The 24096-nt window shown below is 46.8% G+C and overlaps 1 protein-coding gene across 1 annotated transcript; it reads right to left on the bottom strand.

Moving 5' to 3' along the window:
- Positions 1-406: 406 nt before the first annotated feature.
- Positions 407-23608, bottom strand: MSH5 (mutS homolog 5). The gene is made up of 25 exons (XM_032398470.1): positions 23441-23608; positions 23196-23349; positions 22813-22936; positions 22232-22312; positions 21985-22047; positions 21051-21172; positions 20756-20865; positions 20481-20516; positions 20046-20128; positions 19041-19086; positions 13863-14001; positions 13675-13737; positions 9134-9262; positions 8770-8842; positions 8500-8609; positions 8178-8258; positions 3199-3286; positions 2858-3047; positions 2614-2740; positions 2053-2202; positions 1628-1705; positions 1301-1444; positions 978-1115; positions 739-812; positions 407-518 (listed from the first exon to the last, which is right to left on the bottom strand). Exons 1-25 carry the CDS (start codon positions 23521-23523, stop codon positions 407-409), a joined length of 2598 nt encoding a protein of 865 aa, XP_032254361.1. The 5' UTR covers positions 23524-23608.
- Between the last annotated feature and the right edge of the window lie 488 nt (positions 23609-24096).

Here is a 24096-nt window from a genome sequence, read left to right as displayed (position 1 = left end):
GCTGGTCCTCGTGAGGTCCCCCTGGGTGGGACCCAAGGGTCTCCCTACAGCAGTGTCACTGTGTGTGTGTTTAAGTTGATTTATTTTTAGTGATCTCTACACCCAACGTGAAGCTCGAACCCACGACCCCGAGATCACGAGTCGCGCACTCCCGACTGCGCCAGCCAGGCACCCCACGTCCCTGTGTGTCTAATGAAGCAGGGCAGGCCCCTCTGTGGACTTCTGCTTGGTGTTTCATCTCGTTCTTAGTCTTTTGTTTTGTATTGGCTGGTCTAAAGAAACAATAACTTTCTCTCAAGTAAACTTTATTCCTAATATGAAACAAAATTTCCAGGAAAGCTGAGAGTTCTGGGTCTGAGGAAGGTGAGGAGACAGATTGAGGTGGAGGAGGGCCAAGGAAGGGCTCTCAAAGGATGGCAGTGGCAGCAGGCAGCACTTCCTGACTCATGAAAAGGTCCAGGTCCAAGTTGGGATCTTCCAGATCCAGTTTCAGAAATTTATCTACTAATGTCTGGCAACTGAGGGGAGAGAGGACAGCAGGGTTTATGGCAGAATGGAAAACTGAGTCCCCAGGCAGAGGGAAGAGGCTGTGGCACAGGGAACCCAGGAAAATTTAGGGATTTCAGAAACAAATCATGGGTCTTTGAAGGGCAAAGAGGCTGTCAGGGTCCCTGAAAGGGGAAGAAGAGCTGCAGAACATGCTGGAAAGAACCAGGACACTGGGCCACACACACTCACTTTTCCATTTGCTTCTCCTTTAGCAACTCCTTGACAGGCTTGATAGGTTTCCCACTGCGGATCAAGTCTGAGACCTAGCAACAAGAAGTGGGGGTGGGGTGGGGCGGGGGTGGGGGAGTTGGGTAAGAGAACTGGAAATAAGGGTCAGAAATCCCATGGACCCAGAAACCCAGGCCCCTGAGAGGAGTAGGGACAACAGTAGGGAGCCCTGATGGAGGTGTTTGACCTTTGGATCTCACCTCCCTGCCACGAGTAAGGAGTTGGTCAGGAAGCCCAGCCTGGGCAGCTGTGTGGGAGGCATGGCTGGCCTTGGCGATACCTTCACACACCTGATAGAAGAAGACTAGATCGTCCCCATCCTCACAGGTCTCCATGGTCTTAAAAGAGATAGAAGGGGACAGTGTGTCATGAATCACTCTGCGTCCTGCCCTGAAACCCTTGGCCAATCCCTGTGGGGAGTGAGAAACGGGAAGGATGCCTCTGTTCTAACTGAGGAGGCTGTTCTGGGTTCTGGTAAATGCTCCTCCTAGGGAGCCCCGGAGGGCTAGATTGGTATCCTTACCAAATATTGTACAAGGGGCCCTTGTGGCAACAGCTGGAGCTGAACAAGGCTCAGAAAGTTGGTGGCCACAAAGATGTGAGGGCACGTGGGTCCAAGTGCCAGCCAGTGTCGCAGGACAGCGGCCAGAAGTGCGAGCCCGTCCACCTGCGCACAGGGCAGGGGTGAGGGTACTGAACCACGGGTGCCCCCGTGTGCACCTCTCCACCTGTCCTAGCTGTCCCCATCTTGTGCTTTTCTGTTTCTTTTCTGCCCACATACCCCCTATTCCTCTCCTGAGCCTCCCCACCATTTTCCCCTCCTCAGTTTCTCATCAGCTTGTCTCCTCACCGTGTTGGTTCCCTTTCCAAATTCGTCAATGAGGACCAGAGACTGCTTGGTGGCATTGTTCACTGCTTTCGCCACCTGCTGGGCACCAGGTGGACAAGGGAGAGTTTCAGTAGTGTTCAAGGCCTGCAACGCACTGACCACAGCTGCTTGTGTGTGTGTCCACCCTCCTGGACTGCAAGTTCATTAATGGCAAGACTCGTGTTTTGTTCATCCTTTCATTGCCAACAGTGCCTCATGCAAAGCAAAGGTTCAGTAAAGGTTCATGGTATGGATTCTCACAGTGTCTGAACTCAGCGCTCCCTGCCCCTAATACAGAAGGCATGCAGCAGACGGAATGGTTTTCTTGTTCTGATCATTTTTCGAGAATAGAGTTCCTTCCGCACTAACACCCTCCCCCAGCCCCACCGCCCTTTGCTCCCTTTGACCTGGTTGAGGTCGATCATGAAGGTAGAGAGGCCCAGGGAGATGGAGTCACAGCTGTGGATTCGGGTAAAGATGGCGTCTACAGCCCCAATTTCGGCTTCCTCTGCTGGCACAAAGCTGCCCACCAGGGCCATGAATGTGATCAAGCCTACCTAAACGTGGAGGAGACAAGGTCTTGGGCCTGGTGGTGTGGGCCGGGGTGGGGGTGAGGCAAGGCTGAGGGGTGAATTATAGATCAAGGTGGGCGGACACAGTTTAATAGGAGAGGATAGCCCCCTCAGCTCTCTTTAGAATCAGGAAAGAGGGCGGGAGAGTGGACAGAGGCACACTTGGGAACAGCACGGCCCTGTTCAGAGGTGGGGAGAGGCTTTCAGGCCACAGAGGGATCGGTTAGAGCATGGCTCTCCCTCAAGTAGAGAGAACATGTGTGCACGATGGCCTTTCCATGACAGGTCGGGTCAGAACACCAGGGAGGAGCTGCAGGGACCTGTGTTTGCAGGCAGGTGGGAGATGGAGACAATGAAGAAGATGCCAGAGGCCCAGTGTGCAGGGACTCTCCTCACCTGTTTGAGGTATATGCTCTTCCCTGAGGAATTGGGTCCAGTGATGACTTTGACCCTCCCTCTGTCCCCACCACATTCTGCAGAGTTGGGCACGAAGGTTCGGGCACAGAGTTCCATCAGAGGATGTCTGCAGTGGGTAGAAAGCTACCTCACACGTGGCCTCTGAATGCAGACGAATGAAGCCACCAGAAGATGGGGCCTTTGGGCCCCTTGTGTCTATGCCTCCACCCCCTTCTGTTCTCACCTGCCATTCTGGATTCGGACCCCAATGAGCTGGGGGGCGTAACGGGGCCTTGAGTAGCCATAGTCCCGGGCAGCACTGGCAAGAGCCAGCAGGACGTCCAGGCGGGAAGCAAGGTCCAACACCCGGGTCAAGACAGCGGCCCGTGCCAGCACCTGACTCTGCAGCTGGTACATCAACAGGGTCTCCTGGTCTGGGGGCGGGGGAGGGAGGGAGCTGGGCATCAGCTCCATGGGAAAAGGAAGAAGAGACAAAGAAGCCAGCGGACACCTGGAAACAGGCTTGCAGATAGAGTCCCAGACACCCCAAGCTGCCCGCCCCTCCAGCCTTTTGCTTCTCCTCACCCCGGATGTCACAGTGCAGGTCCCCCAGCAATGCATCCAGCTCCTTGGTTCGAGCACTACGGTAGTGCAGCTTCTCCTCTGACAGAAACTGGGAACAAGGGCTCAAAGCTGTGGGCTTTGCATTCTTGGTCCCCATCTTCTCTAACACCACGTCTGGCCCCACGCCGACTTTTTTTTTCTTTTAAAAAACTTTTATTTAAAAATAGAACAGATGCAGAGGGTGCCTGGGTGGCTCATTTGGTTAAGTGTCTGCCTTTGGCTCAGGTCATGATCCCGGGGTCCTGGGATGGAGCCCCGCATCGGGCTCCCTGCTCAGTGGGGAGTCTGCTTCTCCCTCTCCCTCTCCCCCTGCTTGTGTTCCTGCTCTCGCCTCTGTCTCTTTTAAATAAATAAATAAAATCTTAAAAAAAAAGAACAGATGCAGAAAACAAATATATAGCTTAAGGAATTGTTATGAGGCAAATACCCTTGTAACCAACCACGTAGGTTGCAAAGTAGGTTAAAAAACTAAAATTTTCGGGCGCCTGGGTGGCTCAGTCATTAAGCATCTGCCTTTGGCTCAGATTGTGATCCCAGGGTCCTAGGATCGAGCCCCACATCGGGCTCCCTGCTCCGTGGGAAGCCTGCTTCTCCCTCTCCCACTCCCCCTGCTTGTGTTCCTGCTCTCGCTCTCTGTCTCTTTTAAATAAATAAATAAAATCTTAAAAAAAAAAAAACAAGCTAAAATTTTGTCAGCTACTCCAGAGAGCCATCCTAATCACAATCCTCTCCAACTCCTCAAAAGTAACCTCTATTCTGACCTCTTTGGGAATCAATTCCTTATTTTCTTTATAAGTTTATCTTTCAAATATTCATTTATTTTTTTTTTTTAAAGAGAGAGGGAGTGTGGATTGGGGGGAAGGGGCAGAGAGAGAGAGGGAGAGAGAATCTTAAGCAGGTTCCACACTCAGCATGGAATCCGAGGCGGGGCTCGATCTCACAACCCTGAGATCATGACCTGAGCTGAAACTAAGAGTTGGACGCTTTGGGGCGCCTGGGTGGCTCAGTCGTTAAGCGGCTGCCTTCGGCTCAGGTCATGATCCCAGGGTCCTGGGATTGAGCCCCACATCGGGCTCCCTGCTCCGCGGGAGGCCTGCTCTCCCTCTCCCACTCTGGCTGCTTGTGTTCCTGCTCTCGCTGTGTCTCTCTCTGTCAAATAAATAAATAAAATCTTAAAAAAAAAAAAAAGAGTTGGACGCTTAACTGACTGAGCCACTCAGGCGCCCCTCCCCTCCCCCGCCAAATATTCATTCTTTTTTTTTTTTGCTCCCCTCCAAATAAAATAAATTTATTTTCTATTTTTACAGGAACACAGATAGAAAGACACTAGGGAAGCATGAATACATGGCCAACTGGCTTCCAGGAAGTTTCCACCATGGCAGGGCAGATGAGAGGAGAAGCCAGGACATTTCTCCCTCTGCCTTAGGGGTTTCTCCTATTTGGCTGAATCCTCTCTAGGGTTCTAGCTCCCACTGTTTCAAGGTCTAAGGCTCTGTTGGCCCACTTCTTCCCGTTGTCTCTTCAGCCTCGGGGGTGGAAGCAGCTTTCTGTTGACATGGACATCTGCGTTGTCCCAGCTTTTGAGTTTCTCTTTCAGTTCTCCCATTAACTGTACAACCAATTCCCTGTATTAAATTCCTTCCATTAGAAATAGCTGGAACGGCATTTGTTTCTCCTTACTGGATACTGGCGGATGGAGAGCTGAAAAGAGTTTAAGACGAGGCCTTGCCGAAGGCCACACCACAAGTACTGGAGTATTTGGGGTTCAGCTGCCTTCAAAACTTAAAGCCTTCCCTTTAGAACATGCTGTTCCTTGGTGAGTATCCAATGTTTACAATTTAATTCTTAAATTAGTGACAAAATAACAATTAAAAACAATCTCAAACATCTTTGTTTTTTTAAGTCCATGGATCCTTTTGGCAAGGTCTGATTTGTTCATGAAATTCTTACCAATGTGGGGCTCTTTCCTAGGAAACAGGCTGAATTTTCCTCAGTGAATCCTTTGGAGTATTCCTTCTTACCTCCTCTGAAGTCGTTGTTCCTTTGATGCTTGTGCTGAAGCTGAACAGGCTTATTGAAAGGAACAAAGCCCTTTGAACAAAGGAGCAGGGTGAGGACGAATGAGCCCCGATTAACCACCCCTGGATACGGCACATGTGAAACTGGGCCCCGGCATTCTGTACTTGAATTGCAGAAATGCAACTAGGTCTTCATGTTGGTGGTGGAGAACCGCCAAATATTCATTCTTAAAGACTAGTTTAGTTATGCCTTCCGCTGATGATTTCTACAACTCTTTTTTTAATTCCAGTATCGTTAGCATACAGTGTTATATTAGTTTCAGGTGTACATTACTCAACAATTCTGCACATTACTCTGTGCTGGTCAAAATGAGTGGACTCTTAATCCCCTCCACCTGTTTCACCCATCCCCCCACCCACCTCCCCTCTGGTAACCATCAGTTTGTTCTCTATAGTTATGGGTCTGTTTTTTGGTTTGTCTCTTTTTCTCTTTGTCCATTTGTTTTGTTTCTTAAATTCCACATACGAGTGAAATCATATGGAATTTGTCTTCCTCTGACTGGCTTATTATACTTAGCATAATACTCCATGCCACTGCAAATGGTAAGATTTTGTCCTTTTTTATTGTTGAGTAATATCCCATTGTATGTAATACCACATCCTCTTTATCCACTCATCTATCAGTGGACACTTGGGCTGCTTCCACAGCATGGCTATTGTAGACAATGCTGCTATAAAATAGAGGTGCATGTATCCCTATGAATTAGTGTTTTTGTATTCTCTGGGTATATTTGGGTAAATACTCAGTAGTGCGATTCCTGGATCATTGGGTGGTTCTATTTTTAATTTTTGAAGAACTTCCATACAGTGGCTGCACCAGTTTGCATCCCCACCAACAGTGCATGAGGGTTCCTTTTTCTCCACATCCTCACCAACACTTGTTGTGTCTTGAGTTTTTGATTTTTTAATTTTAGCCATTCTAACAGGTATGAGGTGGTATCTCATTGTGTGTGTGTTTTTTTTTAAGATTTATTTATTTGAGAGGGAGAGAGGGGAGAGGCAGCAGGAGAGGGAGAGAAGCAGACTGTGCTGAGTGCAGAGCCCAATGCAGGGCTCGATCTCATGACCCTGAGATCATGATCAGAGTCGAAATCAAGAGTTGGCACATCTAACCGACTGAGCCACCCAGACGCCCCTCATTGTGGTCTTGATATGCATTTCCCTGATGATCAGTGATGTTGAGCATCTTTTCATGTGTCTTTTGGCCATCTGGATGTGTCTTCTTTGGACAAATGTCTGAACATGTCTTCTGCCTATTTTTTAATTAGATTATTTGTTTTTTTGGTGTTGAGTTATATAAGTTTTTTTTTTATTTATTTAAATAATTTCTACACCCAACGTGGAGCTCGAAGTCACAACCCTGAGATCAAGAGTCTCATGCCAAACTGCCCTTAAGTTCTTTATATATTGCATACCTCTATTGGGTATGTCATTTGCAAATATCTTCTGCCATTCAGTAGGTTGTCTTTTATCGGTTGTTTCCTTTGCAGTGCAGAAGCTTTTTATTTTGATGTAGTCCCAGTAGTTTAAAGATTATTTATTTATATATATATATATTTATTTATTTATTTTAGAGAGAGAGCATGAGTGGGGGGAGGAGCAGAGGGGAAGGGAGAGGGACGAGCCAACTCTGTGCTGAGCGAGGAGCCCAGCGCAGGGCTTGATCTCACGGCCCTGAGATCATGACCTAAGCCAAAACCAGGACTCAGACGCTTAACAGACTGAGCCACCCAGGCACCCCTATGTAGTCCCAATAGTTTATTTTTGCTTTTGTTTTCCTTGCCTCAAGAGACATACCTAGAAAAATGTTGCTGTGCCCAGTGTCAGAGAAATTACGGCCTGTGTTCTCTTCTAGGATTTTTATGGTTTCAGGCCTCACATTGAGGACTTTAATTGATTTTGAATTCATTTTTGTGTATGGTGTTAGAAGATGGTCCAGTTTCATTCTTACTATATGTTGCCGTCCAGTTTTCCCAACACCATTTGTTGAAGAGACTGCCTTTTCCCCATTGCATATTCTTTCCTGCTTTGTCAAAGATTAATTGACCAGAGGCGCCTTATTTTATTTATTTATCTGATTGAGAGAGACAGAGAGAGAGAGCAAGAGCCGGGAAGGGTGGGGGAGGGAGGAGAGGGGCAGAGGACGAGGGAGAAGCAGACTCCCTGCTGAGCAGGGAGCCCAACATGTGGCTCAATCCTAGGACCCTGAGATCATGACCTGAGCCAAAGGCAGATGCTTAACTGGCTGAGCCACCCAGGCGCCCCAATAAATAAAATCTTGAAAAAAAAGATTAATTGACCATATAATCATGGGTTTATTTCTGGGCTTTCTGTTCTGTTCCATTGATCTATGTGTCTGTTTTTGTGCTAACATCATACTGTTTTGATTACTACAACTTTGTGATACAACTTTAACTCTGGAATTGTGATACCTTCAGTTTTTTTTTTTTTTCCCAAGATTGCTTTGGCTATTTGGGGTCTTTTATGTTCTATACCAATTTTAGGATAATTTGTGAAAAATGCTGTTGGTATTCTGATGGGGATTGCATTAAATCTGTAGATTGCTTTGGGTAGTATAGGCATTTGAACAATATTTGTTCTTCCAACCCCAGAGCATGGAATGCCTTTCCATTTCTTTGTGTCATCTTCAATTTCTTTCATCAAGGTTTTATAGTTTTCAGAGTACAGGTGTTTCATCTCTTTCCCACCCTGACTTCTTTCCCTTTTATCTCAGAGCTGGTAAGGATCAAAGTAGAACTATAGAAGAGACAACCCATATTGGGAAGTACTGATAGGGTAAGGCCCTCCCTCAGCTATTGACTTATTTCTCTTATCACCCCCTACAGAGGTCAAGGGTCTTACCATGAAGTCCAGTCCTTCAATCTCAAAGTCACTGGCCTCTGCCATGGAAGGCAGGCGGGGAATAGAGAGAAGGAAGCCAATCTGAGGAGAGTAAAGAGATAAAACAGGGAGTAAAGTACCAAGTACTGGGCACCTTATCTCCCTGGAGGACACCAGAGTTCTACATTCCTGCAGTGCTTCCCTCAGGGGCCTAAAGCTACCACAGGGTGTTCATATTCTTCAGGCTTCTCCAGGAGTTTTCTTATCTAGCAGTGTGTCCTTCAAGAGCTTAATATCTCCCATAAAAGATCCCTGGGGGTTACACCCACCCTCCTGCCCTCACCAGAGGGATGTAGATGACACTGCATGAAGGAATACGGGAGTCCAGATTCTCTAGCTCCTTCCGGGCGACCTCAGTGAGGAAACTGGGAAGTCCCATCAGCCTTCGTTTTTCTAGGAGGGTGGAAGACATGTGGGTATCAAAAGTAAGGTTCCTGCCATGTTGTCCCCAGTTATCCCCGGTTGTAGTGGCCACCTACTGATGATGGTACCCCGTCACTGGGTGGGCTCGTGTTTCAGGGCTCACAGGCCCAACTGCACACCCAACACTCACTCTCATCAATGTCAGGATCTATGTTGGGGAGGACTGTGAAGCGATTTTCAGCAAGACTGCCCTCAAAGTCCACCTGAGGAGATAAAAAGTCTAGTTGCTCATCACCCAGAACCGTCCCCAGTCCTGTTCCTCACCTCTCCTTGGGCCCCTATTCTCCCTGCATTTCCTGTTTTGACTCTAACCCTCCAAGCATGTCTCTGATGTTCTGCCACCTCCTCTCACCATCCCATTCTTTGGTCACCCAACTGACCTTGATGTCTCCCATCTTCAACACCACATTCCCCAGAGCCCGGTCTTTCTCCATCTTCCAATCCCACCTCTCTCCCCTAGGTCCCCAGGGGCTCTGCCTCTTTCTTCCACTCACCACCTTCCCAATGAGGCTGGCGATATGGTGCAGGTCGTCAGAGAACTCTTGGGCAATGTCCTGAAAGAGCTGGATGGACTGGGGCAGGGAGCGGCAGGCATCCCTCAGACCCAGGGCACTGTACACAGTCTGTAGCAGAAATGGACAGAAGGCGGGCTGAGGCGAGGGGACAGGGAAGGACAGGGGAGAAAACACAGTAAGAAAGACAGAGGATCTCAAAGGCAAAGAAGAAACAGTAAGTGAGGAAATGGCATCTGTAAAACTCTGTGTCAGGCACTCCACTCAACAGTGAGGCCGCAAAGAACTAAAATGTGGCCCCTGTCCCAGATGAGCTCATGGTCTAGTGGGAAAGACAGAAATAGACCCAGAAAATTTAAAAATAAAATGGTAGGTGCTTTAATAGAGGAAAGGATTTCATATTGAGGAAGGAGAAAGAGAAGGGGGCCTATGAAAGGCAGAGAAGTACATGAGCAGAAGGGGTAAGACAGCACTGAGGTAAGGGAGCAGGAAGAGAGGAAGGGTTAGGGCCATTGACAGTTAATTCCCCAGGGTGAAGGTCAGTGCCCTGAGGTAGCTGCCAAGGTTAGACTGCATGGACACACCAACATCTACTGAGCCTTACTCGGTGGAAGAGGACACAAGTATATAAATTAAAGGGTTTATAATCTAGCCATGATGGAAACAAGCAAACAAGCAGCAAAAACAATGCCTACTCACAAGACAGATTGATCAAGTTATGGAACTGACTAAAATTATTAAGGAAGTTCAGAGAATAAGACTAATATGGGCTAACATCATTGGGGATATCTTTACAGAGAAAAGGAAACAAGGGGCCCCTGGGTGGCTCAGTTGATTGGGCGTCTGACTTTTGATACTCTTGATTTCAGCTCAGGTGATGATCTCAAGGTCCTCACTAGACCATGAGCTCATCTGGAACAGGGGCCACATTTTAGTTCTTTGTGGCCTCGTAATTTGCTCAAGGTCTCACAGAGAGTAAATAAAAGTGTGCTGGGATTTGAACACAGGTGTCTGGCCTTTAAACACCACACTATACTGAGCAGAACACAGTGGGTCTCCTCAGCAGAGTGCCCGAATGCATAGCCTGGCTGGGCTGAAGCAGAGGATGAATGCGGAATAGTGGGAATGGAATATACAAATAGTTACATATAACTATTCATGTTCAAAGAAAACTGCTGTAGATAACGAGAAGCAGGTTTCACACTGTCAGAGAAGGAAGTTACAAATGAGGAAAGGAGGAATACCCTGTGGTATTGACCTGGAATCAGAGTCAATATGAGTATGAACTCTTGGGTTCTTTAGTATATAGATAAATCGATTCAGGAATACAGATGTCAATGCATGGGTTAGCATACATGGATTTATTTCTTAGCTCTGTCCATGGTGAGAAGTGACAGATACCCCAGTAGCAATAACCACGTCTAGTGTCCAGATCTGGTTTCTAATACTATTCTCCAAAGAAGGTAACCAGGACTCCTTGGAGAAATGGTTGATTCCAGGGCTGGGGCAAGGAAAATATAAGATGAGCCTGGAGCATCTTGTAGCGGTAGAAACTTATGAAGTGTTCAAAAATGGACTGGGGGCCATGTCAGAAGGGCATTATCAAAAGCCTATCTGAATTTGAAAAGCCAATCTGAAGGCCAAACAGGCATATTAAAAGCCAATCTGAAAAGAACTCTCAAAGATCTAAACTAGAAAATTTTGAGCAAAAATAAACAACAGCATTGAATTATAACTCATAAAATAAAATATTTATGAGATAATTGGCCTAGGATTATGTAACATGCTAACATTTTTTTATAAGATGTTAACATTAATGGAAGCTGAGTGAAAAGGTATATGAGAACACCCTGTACAATTTTTGTGGCTTTTCTTTACATCTTAAATTATTTTTTAAAAAAGAAATTAAAAACAACAGAAGGATAAATCTTAAAAATTTTTTAAAGAAAATGTTAAAGGTAGAAAGGGGAAAAGATAGAAACCAGAAATAGTTGCCTATACCTTGTTTGGGAGGTTACATTTTGGAACTGTGTAAATATTTTACATAATTATAAAAGTAAATTAAATCTTAAAAAACCAGGGGCGCCTAGGTGGCTCAGTTGGTTAAGTGACTGCTTTCGGCTCAGGTCATGATCCCAGGGTTCTGGGATCGAGCCCCACCATCGGGCTCCCTGCTCAGTGGGGAGCCGGCTTCTCCCTCTGCCTGTTCTAACTGCTCCGCCTGCCGCTCCCCCTGCTTGGGCTTTCTCTCTCTCTGACAAATAAAATAAATAAAATCTTTAACAAAAAATTAAAAACCAATTCCTAAAAATCAAAAATAGAATGAAACAAATGAACACAAATGTATATTCAGTTAGTGACATAACCACACAGAGAGGAACTATTCCAAGTGACTAAAACACAGTCATTTGGCTGTATCCTTAGTAGGGACAAAAAGAACTTCCCTTCTTCCCCCGAAAAAATCTTATTTTCAGCAATAATATCATTGGTAGTAGTGCTGGTATTGCTATACTAAGATTGTTGTGGATGTAATGTAAGAAAAGAAAATAAGTGATATTCTAATCTTATCATTCCTAGTGTTACTGAGAACCAGAATTTCCACTATAGAAGAAGGAAGGTTGAAGAGAATAGTATAGGAATATACAAGGTAAGAACCCTGTGCTTCTGAATTTAAATTGCTGGTATCAGTACCAATTTGTCATGTATTTTACTTTTTAAAAATTCTAGATATGTCTGCAGAAAAGCCTTTAAAGCAATAAGCAAAACATGCTGTGTGTGCATCCTCTAGGATTCAGACTGTGATACAGAAATGCCATTTTTCTCTAAAAGGAACCAGCGCTCTTTGGGAAAGATCTGGTTCTGGGTCAGAACCAAGAGATGTAGGGGCACCTGGCTGGCTCAGTCAGTAGAGCACGCAACTCTTGATCTCAGGGTTGTGAGTTCAAGCCCCACCTTGGGTGTAGAGATTACTTAAAATAAATCAATATAATTAAAAAAAAGAAAGAACCAGGAGATGTAAATGATATATCTGGTACATCTTCCCAAACGAGAGAGCAGGAGGGGAGCTATCAAGTGCAGACGTCTACTGGGGTCATGTTTAAGGGACTCAGAAGCCAACATGAAGAGGCTCCCATTGGCCACAGATGGAATAATCTGAACATGTAGAAAGATTAAAAATGCAATGGACTGAAACACGTGTAAATCTGAGTTTGTGATGATACTAAAACAACAAAAAATACATTGGCTACCTTGGGGCATGTTAGGGAACTAATAATTTCCTATATGCTGAAGAGCTGGTAAATAAAGGCAGGGGAGAAAATCAAGCAATTTCTACGATATGAAATGCACTACTGAGTAACCAAAAAGCAGATGAGAGGAAGTTTCTCTTTACAGAAACATTCAGACTAATAAATGGAGAAAGAATGACAGAATAACACTACTTTGCAATCCCTAAGGATTAATGGACTTAGGTATTAAACATTAAAAGCTGCTAACATCACAAAAAGAGAGACAGACATATCAGGCATTATATTCCTCCGCTTATAAAACAATATTGAAAAAAAATCAAACCTGGATTTGGTCAATCTTCTAGATCCAACTATTTACAAAAATTCTAGAAGAGAGTAAAACATGTCAAAAACACGTACAGAATGTAATCAGCAAAATCCAGGTTAAGGAAAACTCTACTGGACAAACAATCCAATTTCTTCACCAAATAACTTGCAAGGGGAAAAAGAAAACTAAAGATTGAGATAGAGATGGAGGGAGAACAGTGAAATGAAAAAGGAACCCACAAAGGGGACTTCAAGAGACATCATCCTATTGCCATATGTTGAACATATTTGCATCCTAATTAAACAAAATGTATTTTTTTTTCCCAAAGATTTTATTTATTTATTTGACAGAGAGAGACACAGAGAGAGAGGGAACACAAGCAGGGGGAGTGGGAGAGGGAGAAGCAGGCCCCCCACTGAGCAGGGAGCCCGATGTGGGGCTCGATCCCAGGACCCCGGGATCATGACCTGAACCGAAGGCAGACGCCCAACGACTGAGCCACCCAGGCGCCCTACAAAATGTATTTTTTTAAATCATGACATTTAAGAGAGGATTAGAAATGTGAACATCAGATAATTGATGATATTCAAGAATTATGTTAATTGTTAGTAAGATTATGGTATTGTTATTCTTTTTTAAAAGCAATTTTCTTTTAGAAATCATACTGAAATAGTTATAGGTGAAATGATATGATGGCTGGGAATTGCTTCAAACTAATCCAGGAAGGGGAAAGGGGGAGAAGATATACATGAAACAAGATTGGTATGAGTCTAGGTGTTAAAGCTGCATGCTGGGTACATGGGGGTTCATTATATTATTCTAAATTTTTTTGACAGTTTCCACAATACAAAGTTGTTGTTGTTGAAGTGTTGGGATAAAGTTGGACGGGTTAGCAGAGTACACAGGGTCTGGATTGCCTGCTGAGAGGCTTAACCTGGACCTCTGGGCTTCTAGAAGGGAGGCCTTACCTTGTATAGAACCTGCCAGTCGCTGGCCTTGGTGTGGGACAGCTTCATGCGTTTCAGAATCAGCTACAGTCAGACAAGGGGACGGCCACTGTTTCCCTTCTCCCACTCTAGTGCCCCCCAAGAAGCCCAATGTCCACTACCGACCCTCAAGCTCCTTCCCCACCTCCCTGTCCCCACCCTGGGCTCACAGGTACATTCTTGATATGACCCAGCAACCGATGCAGCATTTGAGCCATGTCCAGATTCTGAGGTAGGAGGAAAAACTGAATGACATCCAGCCGAGCATTTAGCTCTCCCAGGTCCTGAGTTGGACGTGTGAACCACAGCCTAAAAGTGAGGGATGAAGTAGGGGACCAGAAATTACATCTGTGCTCATCATTGTCTTTTTTTTTTTTTTTAAGATTTTATTTATTTGAGGGTTGTTGGAGTGAAGGGGGATGGGAGGTATGGGGTGCCTGGGTGATGGACATTGGGGAGGGTATGTGCTATGGTGAGCGCTGTGAATTGTGTAAGACTGATGAATCACAGACCTGTACCCCTGAAACAAATAATACATTATATGTTAATTAAAAAATAAAATAAAAATAAAAAAAAATATTTATTTGAGAGGGAGAGAGAGAGAGCAAGCACGAGAAGGAGGGAGGGTCAGAGGGAGAATCAGATTCCTCACGGAGCAGGGAGCCCAACACGGGGCTTGATCCTGGGACTCTGGGATCATGACCTGAGCTGAAGGCAGACACCTAACTGACTGATCCACCCAGGTGCCCCCTCATCACTGTCTTGATCTCAATTTGTGACAGTGTGTGTTTGGAGGGCCCTGGGGATTGTGGTCATATGGATCTGTACTGGCAAGCCCAGTGTCCTATCTATGCGGGTGTGTTTACACATATCTACTAAAAATCTCTGCATGTGAGCACGACTGTTTATCATGGTTTTGATGGATGTGACCATGTGTCATTCCATGTGGATATGCGGTGGAGCTTGTCAATATTTAGAGGGAGAGCAGCGTATTGAAGTATTTGTGTGCCAACACTCTAGCTTTCTCTGCGGCTGAGTAGGAGAGGGTGAGTCAGCATGAGTTTAAATGCATTTGGCTGTGAAAGTCCCTTGGGTGTAATAGCACAGACGTTCGTCTTTTCCTGTTCTTCTGTGAAAGTATATAGCCATTCCATGCGGAACGGTAAGTCCTCAATTCATGATAATGGTCATCTCTGCAGAGAAAAAAGGATTGGGAAGGGACACTTTAAGAGGCTTCCATAACATTGTCTCTCTTTTTTTTAGACTTTAAAAAATAAATATTTATTTATTTATTTATTTGAGAGAGAGAGAGAGGGCACGAACACGGGGAGGGCCAGAGGGACAAGCAGACTCCCTGCTGAGTGGCGAGCCTGACTCAGGGCCTCCATCCCAGGACACTGAGATGATGACCTGAGCCGAAATCAGACACTGAACCTACTAAGCCACCCAGGCCACCACGCCCCCACCCCGCTGTTTTTCAAGTAAGCTCTATGCCCAACGTGGGGCTTGAACTCATGACCCCAAGATGAAGAGTCACATGCTCTACCCACTGAGCCAGCCAGGCACCCCTTTAATAACATTATCTTATTCTTAATTTTGCTGGTGTAAACATAGAAGTTTATATCATCATCATCATCACCACCATTATTACTTCCACCTTTTGTGTGCCTGAGGTATTTGCTAATAAATTAAATTAGTATACAATAATAAATGTCTCATCTGGGTTTGTCTGATTCTGGGTGTCCCTATCTTTCTGTGGCTATGGAGAGTGTGCGACTCTGCAAGGACCTGTGAGCCCATGAGTTCTTTTCTGCATTAGAGCGGCCATTAGGCATATGCTATTTTATACAAGAAGCAACCTGTGGAGACGCTGGGGCCCGGGGATGTGTATCTCACACCACAGTAGAGGGCCAATCACCCTGGGTTAGAACACCCCAGGCTAGAGTGAAGCGGAGGGCTGAGTGGGATTCGAGAGTGGGTTTTAGGCATCTCTGCTCCTCAGCCACCTGCAGCAAGTGTAGGCCAGACTGTGAATACCTGTCCCCACCTTGGAGAGCTTTGCCAAGCTGCCTATCTTGTAAAATCCTGAGGTTTTTCTGACTCATACGCTAGTGCCGGAGAAATCTTAGTCAAGCTAAACCTCCTAATTTTACAGCTGAGAAAATGAAGCGCTTAGAGAATAAGCAGCTTGTCCAAAGTCATGGGGCTAGTAAGAAGTATAGCTGGGTCTCAAACTCAGGTCTGCAGATGGCTAGGACAGTGCTCTTCAGAGCAATGTGACATTCAGTCACCTTCTTGGTGCCCCATTCAGCTGGGCCAATTGGGTCCTTAGTTCATAATTCAGGTTATGTTTCCATGCCCTGCTGGAACCTACCTGGGGGATCTGCGCTCCTCCCCAACTTTAACTCTGTTCTCTTCTCCACTAAGAATTCCTTCCCTCTCATCCCTTGCTGAGATGAGAGATCTGCACCTGTAGAATGTGGGGGTGATTAAATGATCCCAATTACCTGGAGATGACCTCAGGGATTATCCTGAAAACCTCCAAAAGACACACAGTGCAGGGCAGGTGAGGTGGGGAAAGAATTGTGCACCTGTGGGCTATCAAAGCTTTCAGCTCTGAGTTTGTAGAGACCATGTGACCCATGTGCTTGCATCTGGGTGCTACCACATCCAAGGCCATGTGCCAGGCACTGAGGTCACAGGTATGACCGCTGTATGGAGCTTGCAGTTATGAGAGCAAGCAGGTTCACTGACCGCTAACTCCAAGCTGATGTGACAGTGCAGCCAGAAAACATAAACAGGCACTAAGCAAACGGGAAGGTGCATGTCAGTCTCCCTAGAGGTGCCTGTGAAGGTTTCACGGAAGGGGTGATAGTGGGCTTGCACCTTGAAGAGGATGTAAGATTCTGACAGGTGAAGAACAAGGGAAAGACTTTCCAGAAGGAACTGCATAAACACAGGCTTGGTGTATTCCCATGACGGAAAGTGGCCCAAACAACTGGAATATAGGGTGGATCCAGTGAGAAAGGACTTAGGCAGGGCTCGAGAAGATAATCATGGAAATTTAAGTTGAGGTGAATGGGAGGGCCTCTGAACACCATACTGCTAAAGATGCTGATCTTCACCCCGGCAGGGAATGGGGAAACCTCCTGAGGTTTATGTTATTTTGTTTCTACTTAAGGTTTAAAAAAGTGGAGTGACACGCTCAGATATCTATTTTGGAATAACAAGTATTTTGGAACGAAGGACAATTAGAAAAAGAAGAGATTAGAGGCAGAGAGACCACTTTGAAGGTGACTGTGATACTCCAGGTTGGAAATGATTATAGCCAGAATTAGAGCCGTGGGAAGAGGGAGGGAGATGGCTGAGAAAGGCATCTCAGGGTAGAATCAATAGGCTTTAGTGAATAACTGAATATGAAGGGTGAAGGAGAAGCATCAATCCAAGGTTCAGCACTTGAGAAGCAGTATTGCCAGCAATGCCATTAGCCAGAAAAAAAAGGTGCAGGAAGAGGAACGGGCCCAGTGGGCATCAGTTTCGATGCTCTGAGTTTGAACTATGTGGAAATTGCAAGTGGGGATGATGTGCGGTGTGCATTCCACATACGGAATTTGGAACTAGAGACACAATTTTGAAAGTCATCAGAGAATAGCTCAAATTTAGGGGTGCCTGGATGGCTCAGCCGGTTGAGTGTCTGCCTTCAGCTCGGGTCATGATCTCAGGGTCCCGGGATTGAGTCCCACATCGGGCTCCCAGCTCGGCAGGGAGTCTGCTTCTCCCTTTCTCACTCTCCCTCTGCTCTCCTTCTATCTGTCTCTCTCAAATAAATAAATAAAAATCTAAAAAAAAAAAATAGCTCAAATTTGAAGTATGGTTTTTATAATTAAAGATAGTACTGTGTGGGGTGCCTGGCTGGCTTGGTCGGTAGAGCATGTGACTTTTGATCTTGGGATAGTGAGTTGGAGCCCCATGTTGGGGGGTATATTGTACTTAAAATAAAAAAAATCTTTTAGGGGCGCCTGGGTGTCTCATTTGGTTGAGCATCTGACTTCGGCTCAGGTCATGATCTCAGGGTCTTGGGATCGAGCCCCACGTTGGTCTCCCTGCTCAGCGGGGAGTTTGCTTGTCCCTCTCCCTCTGCCCCTTCTCTCTCTCTCTTTCTCTTAAATAAATAAAATCTTAAAAAAAAAAAATCTTTGGGGCACCTGGGTGGCTCAGTCATTAAGCGTCTGCCTTCGGCTCAGGTCATGATCCCAGGGTCCTGGGATCGAGCCCCACATCAGGCTCCCTGCTCCGCGGGAAGCCTGCTTCTCCCTCTCCCACTCCCCTGCTTGTGTTCCCTCTCTCACTGTGTCTCTCTCTGTCAAATAAATAAAATCTTAAAAAAAAAACATTTAAAAAATAAAAATTAAAAAAAATATATTAAAAAAAAATAAAGCCCAGGGTGCCTGGGGGCTCAGTCGGTTAAGTGTCTACCTTCAGCTCAGGTCATAATCCCAGGGTCCTGGGACCGAGCCCCACGTCAGGGTTCGCTGCATGGCGAGGAATCTGCTTCTCCCTCTCCCTCTGTCTGCCACTCCCCCTGCTTGTGTTCCCACTCTCTCTCTGTCAAATGAATAAATAAAATCTTTAAAAATAAATAAATAAAATAAAGCCCTACCATATGAGGTAGAAACTTCCAGTTATTAAAAAAAGACAACGGTACGCCTGGGTGGCTCAGTCGTTAAGCGGCTGCCTTCAGCTCAGGTCATGATCCCAGGGTCCTGGGATCGAGTCCCACATCGGGCTCCCTCCTCGAGGGGAAGCCTGCTTCTCCCTCTCCCACTCCTGCTGCTTGTGTTCCTGCTCTCGCTATCTCTGTCTCTGTCAAATAAATAAATAAAATCTTAAAAAAAAAAAAAAGACAACGTACAGCATAAGGAATATAGTTGGTAATATTGTAACAACTTTACATGGTGACAGATGGTAGCTAGATTTATTGTGGTGATCACTTCATAATGTACATAAACGTTGAATCACTATGTTGTACACCTGAAACTAATATAATATTGTATGTCAACTACACTTCAATTAAAAAAAAGATATTGCCATGTGTGCATTAGTGTTTTGTGACTGTTTCTGCTGCTTGTGTGTGTGCCAGTCTGTATCATCAATGGGCATATGGGTATCTGTGCTGACAACATCAAATGAGGATAATACTAGCTACCACATGGGGTTGTTGTAAGGATTAAATGCATTTATCCAGCATTTGGGAAAGGGCAGTTGTTTTTATTACTACCGGATGGAGTGGTGTGTGCATGTGCCTGTAGACTGCATGCATGAGCCTGTGGCATGTCCGTGAGACTCACCTGAGCAGCTTCTCTCCCCACTTACAATGGCATCTGTTGAGGATTCCTGTGGGGAGGAGCAGGGGCAGGGAGTAAGCTTGTTACAAGGCAGGGGCAGGGGAAGGAATGTGTGGATGTGTCTAAACTGAGGCATCCGGGCCAGAGGTTTGGGTGTTGGGCAGGATGGCCTGGGGGCGTTCCCTGGATACAGGACACAAAGGCCGCTAAAGCCAGCGCCTGGCCACAGGTCTGAGCCAGGATTACCTTACATGGGCTTAGGGGAGGGATGGGCACTCCCACTAACAGTCGGCCAGAAAAATACACAGAGTGGTTGTAGTTGGAATCACAAAGAGCCCAACACATATATGTAAACATTAGACACAATCCACCGAGATATGCACAGTGAAACCATGTGGATACTTGGGGCGATGTCCCGACTATACCCTAAAGCCAGAGACAACTGATAAAGACTCAATGCCAATAAAACACGGGCAGTTAGGCAGTTATACATAGGGCCTCCCCAAGTCCCTGGACAGGTGCACGACTAGCAGAAACATCCACGCAAGCCCAAGGAATGAACATGGAATTGGTAAGGTCAGAGACGATAGGCAAATGACACTGGACAACCGTGGGCGAGGGGAGATGCCAAGCTCAGGGAGGGTACAAAGAGGGTAAGAGAACTGGATGGAGGGGCGCCTGGGTGGCTCAGTCGTTAAGCATCTGCCTTCGGCTCAGGTCATGATCCTGGGGTCCTGGGATCAAGCCCCACATCGGGCTCCCTGCTCGCCAGGAAGCCTGCTTCTCCCTCTCCCACTCCCCCTGCTTGTGTTCCTGCTCTTGCTGCCTCTCTCTCTGTCAAATAAATAAAATCTTAAAAAAAAAAGAGAGCGAGCAAGCTGATGGGAGTGGAAGAGACATCTGGCAGTGGGAGTGAAGTGGGAAGAGAGGGGCTGGGACACATGTTTGGAGGCAGCTGCTTTTCTGGCAGGCTTTCATAGTGTGGGATGAGGGAAGGGGCATACCCACCAAAGAGGCTGAGCCCCTCCTTCAGTCCGCTGGCCACTTTGTACACTGAGGGATGGGGCTCACTCTTAAATATCTGCAGAACGCTGTCAGGGAGAAATGGAGGCGTTTGAGGTAACGGGTTTTTAAAGGGAATTCAGAAAATGGAATGGAGGTTGGGAACACGCTCCTGAGATCAAGTGTTGTTGTAAGGTCTGTCCCACACTCCTCTCTGCCTCAGTTTTTCTCTTCAGGATAAGTGACTCAGGAAGGTAGGATATCTATTTGACACCTTTGTGCTTTTCTTCCTTTCTCCTCGCCCTCTCTTCCCTTTCCTTCAAGGAGACAGACCTTAATAACCCCAGGATTAAAGAAACTGGAGCCTCATTAGGATTATTAGAGCATTAAACTTAATCCTTCTCCCTCCCCCAAGACGACAGCCTGCCTCCATCTCCTTACCTGTATGTGTCTTGATCTATGCTCACCAGATGGGTCCTGAGGACAGAAAACAAGCAAAAGGGAAGGTGGCTGGGGTAGGGGCGGTGTGAGTCCATTGCTAGGTTCCACCCTTCTCAGTCTTCTCCCCAGAGCTCCACATCCCCTTCAGGTGCTATGTGTCCTAGACCACTTTACCCGATGGGGCACCGCCCACTTCCCGCACCCCTACCCCTGTCTTACTATTCAGGCCTCCCAATCCCACCTAACTTTGCTTAAGGTTAGGGTAAATCACCTACAACACAAATTTCTTAAAGCCCAGGATGGGGACGCTGACGTTATAGTCTTCCAGTTCAACCCCAATTCTTCTTCGACCCAGGAACTTGAGCAACCCTCCAAGTGCCCGAACCTGGGAGGGGATCAGGAATGGAGTTGAGGTCAGTCCCAGTGTCCTTGAGGCTGGACGACACCAGGGAAAACTATTATTTCCAGGGTTGGACTAGCACCTCCCAGGACTCAACCCTAGAAATGGGGTGCTTGTCCCTTTCTCCAGCCTGCTGCATCCCAGCCCCTGCATCCCAGGACCCTTCTCACCGTGAGGAGGCAGTCAAAGGGAATAATGGAGGAGAGGAAGAGGATTTTCTCAGTGGTAGTCATGGAGTCTGGAATGAAGGCGTAGTTTCCAGAAAGGAGGCGCTGTTTACTTATCTCCAGACCTATTTGGGGGGAGGCATGGGAAAGAAAGGTCACTTTCTCACCCCATTTTAAGAATGAGACAATACTCTCTGACAAATAAGTAAATAAAATCTTAAAAAAAAAAAAATGAGACAATAGAAGCAAGAGATGATGTGACTTGCCAAGCTGCCACAGGCAGTTAGTGAAAAGCTGAAACAAGAACCAAATCTTCAGACTCAGTCTAATTCTCGCTTTATTTTACATTTAATATAAAGATCTTTGGCTGAGAGCACAACCTGAGAAAGATAAGTGACTCAGGGAGGTATCTATTTGGGATTCGGGGTCAAAAAGATCATATTAATAGGGGAATGAATAATACTAATGTTTTAACGTCTAATTAGGATAGAACATTCCCTATCCTTTTTGCAAGCCTGGGAAGGTTATGGAAGTGCCTTATGGATCATCAGAGTCAGCCTTTTTTTCTTGCTTTCTTTTTTTTTTTAGAGACAAATGGCTTTGTCTTTTTTTTTTTTTTAAATTGGTGATTTTAACTTTCAAATGGCTTTGTCTTAAAGGTGAAAATTCCAACAATCAAAGCTATCCACCAAGTGTCACCACTCCTTCTCAGCGAAGGGCCTTATCCCTAGACATGTGTATGTGGAAGTTTCACAAGGTTTCAGGTTATTAAAAAGTAGGGAGCAGGAGAGATCTTGAGGACACTGGTTATGGGGCTTGGAGAACACCAAGGGTTAGGATGAGATAAAGCTGAGGGGGGACTTCTGATGATGGGGCTGGAGTAAGAAGAAAGGGTAGGGAAACTGGGATGGGGGGCTGGGCAGAGCAAAGGAAGTACCAAAATCCACACTTGGCAAAAATACGATTTCAGGTCTCTTAGGCTCTCTGTGCTCCTGGGAGGCTGTGGGGGAAGCAAAGAAAGGGCCATCAGTCTGGACATCTCAGTCCCCTGCTTCTGTCCCACCTTCCCTCTCACCCAATTCTGGCCTCCTGGCTGCAGCTCCCTCCAAGACCCTTTAGTCTCCTGGAATATTCCACAGTTTAGTCCTTCCCCATTTTCACTTTTCCCCTTACCCAGTCCTTACCAAGCTTCCCTAGAAACCGAGTCATATTCTCATCCTGTTTGGCACTCGTAACAACAGACCGGGGATTGATTTCATCCAACACTTAGAAGAAGAATGGAGACCAAATGAGTTAAAGGATCTTTATCCTCTAAGAGGGAACCCATTGCCCTCCCCTTGCTATCTCCCTTTACCCCCTCCAAGAAACCCCCCAAAAAACAAACAAAAAACACCCTCATTTCCTCCCTCTAAAACTAAGGAGTGCTCTGCACATTGGGAGCATAGGTACGAGTCAGGCATGAAGTTCTGGAAAAGAGTAGTAGGACTGGCAGGGTGGTAGGAGAGAAGAGGAGTGGCCTGGAGGTTGTCACTAGACTAAAAACCTCTGAAGGACAGACATGACTGATTTGCCCAGGACTGTATGTCCAGCACCTGATACATTGTAAGCACCTAATAAATGTTCCTTGAATAATGAAATGAACTCCTATAAACAACAGAGAGAGCCTCTAGGAGTCAACTAATAAAATAGATTGAGTCAGGTGAGGATATATGAGTGAAATACACCTCCAGTCCCAGAGTAGAGGAACCCATGGTTCTGCCCCCACCTCTCTGGAGAAGCTTGAGACTCTCGTGATCTGGGGCATCTGGCATGAAGTGGATGGTGGAGTCACTAGTGTCATAATAGGCAATGCCCAAGTATCCTGAAGTCCACAGGACACACAGATGGATCTGTCCCAGAGGAAGAAAGGAAACATATTTGAACTGCTGGGTTATGCAAGGTTATGCCATGTCTTGCTTAATTGTAATCATTTTATCAAATCCCTGAGACAGTCATCCTCATCCCCATTCAGTAAGTGCGTAATAGAGCAGGGGCAAGCGACTAGCTAGCTCTTCCCAGCCCGTTTATTCTAACACCCTGACGGTCCAACCAACGCCCCGCTCTCCGGACCCATGCGCCTGCCGCTCCCGACAACACCGCCCCAGAGACCTCCGCCGGCTCCTGCTCGTTCTCCTCCTCCTCGGCCTCCCCGCGGCCCGGCACCGGGGCCGGGCTGGGAAAGCTGGCCGAGGCTGCCCCGGGCCCCGGGCCCTGCGGCGTCCTGCCTGGGATCGCTCCGACGGAAGCCATGGCCTTGGAGGCTCTGCGGGAGCAGAAAATGAAGGCGGTTCAGGAGCGAGGTTTCACCGCGAGGAGGCTGGGGTAGGGGTTGCTGCGCAGAAACGCAAACCCACCCAGGACTTCTGGGAGGCGGCTGAGGCGCAGGGCTGCGAGGGCCGGGGAGAGCTGCGGTAACATTTTCTTTTTTTTTTAACATTTGTGGAACATTTTGACGGGCGACTTCTCAGGTACGTCACTAAAGTCGACTGTGCAAAACTCCACTCGCCCCACCCTCATTTTGGTCATGCAGAGGTTGGGCTTTGGCTGGACGGCCCTGTGGGGGGAGTCTGCACCGCTCCTCTCTCCGCCACTACCAACCACACCCCCACGATCGCAGCCCTAACCTCTAAACTTTCCCCCCTCAGCCGCCGACTGCTCGCGGCGTCTTCCCGCGTTTTCAGTCACCTGGGTCGCTACGTGCGCGAAACCGCGTAACTAACAGCCTTGCGCCCGCAGGAGGGGCATACGGGCGAGGACGGGGTGCGCGCGCACACGCCCCGCCCTTCTTAGCGGCTATTGGTCGGAAAGATCCGGATCCTGCCTGGAGATCCAACCGAGCGAGAGAGGGAATAAACAGTTGCTGGGACGGCTGGACACTGATTGGCCCATCCGCATATGGGGCGGTGCCAGAACGTTCAAAATTCCCGCCTGTGCCGTTGTTTAGCACTTGGGCATCTCGCCTTCCGGGTTTCTGGGCTTTGATTGACGGGAGGTGGAGCCTGTGAGAAAG

Source organism: Phoca vitulina, unplaced genomic scaffold (genome assembly GCF_004348235.1).
Source record: "Phoca vitulina isolate PV1807 unplaced genomic scaffold, GSC_HSeal_1.0 scaffold116, whole genome shotgun sequence".
Lineage (NCBI taxonomy): Eukaryota > Metazoa > Chordata > Mammalia > Carnivora > Phocidae > Phoca > Phoca vitulina.
The sequence above is the reverse complement of the archived record's forward strand: the minus strand, read 5'-3'. Positions and strand labels throughout refer to the sequence as shown.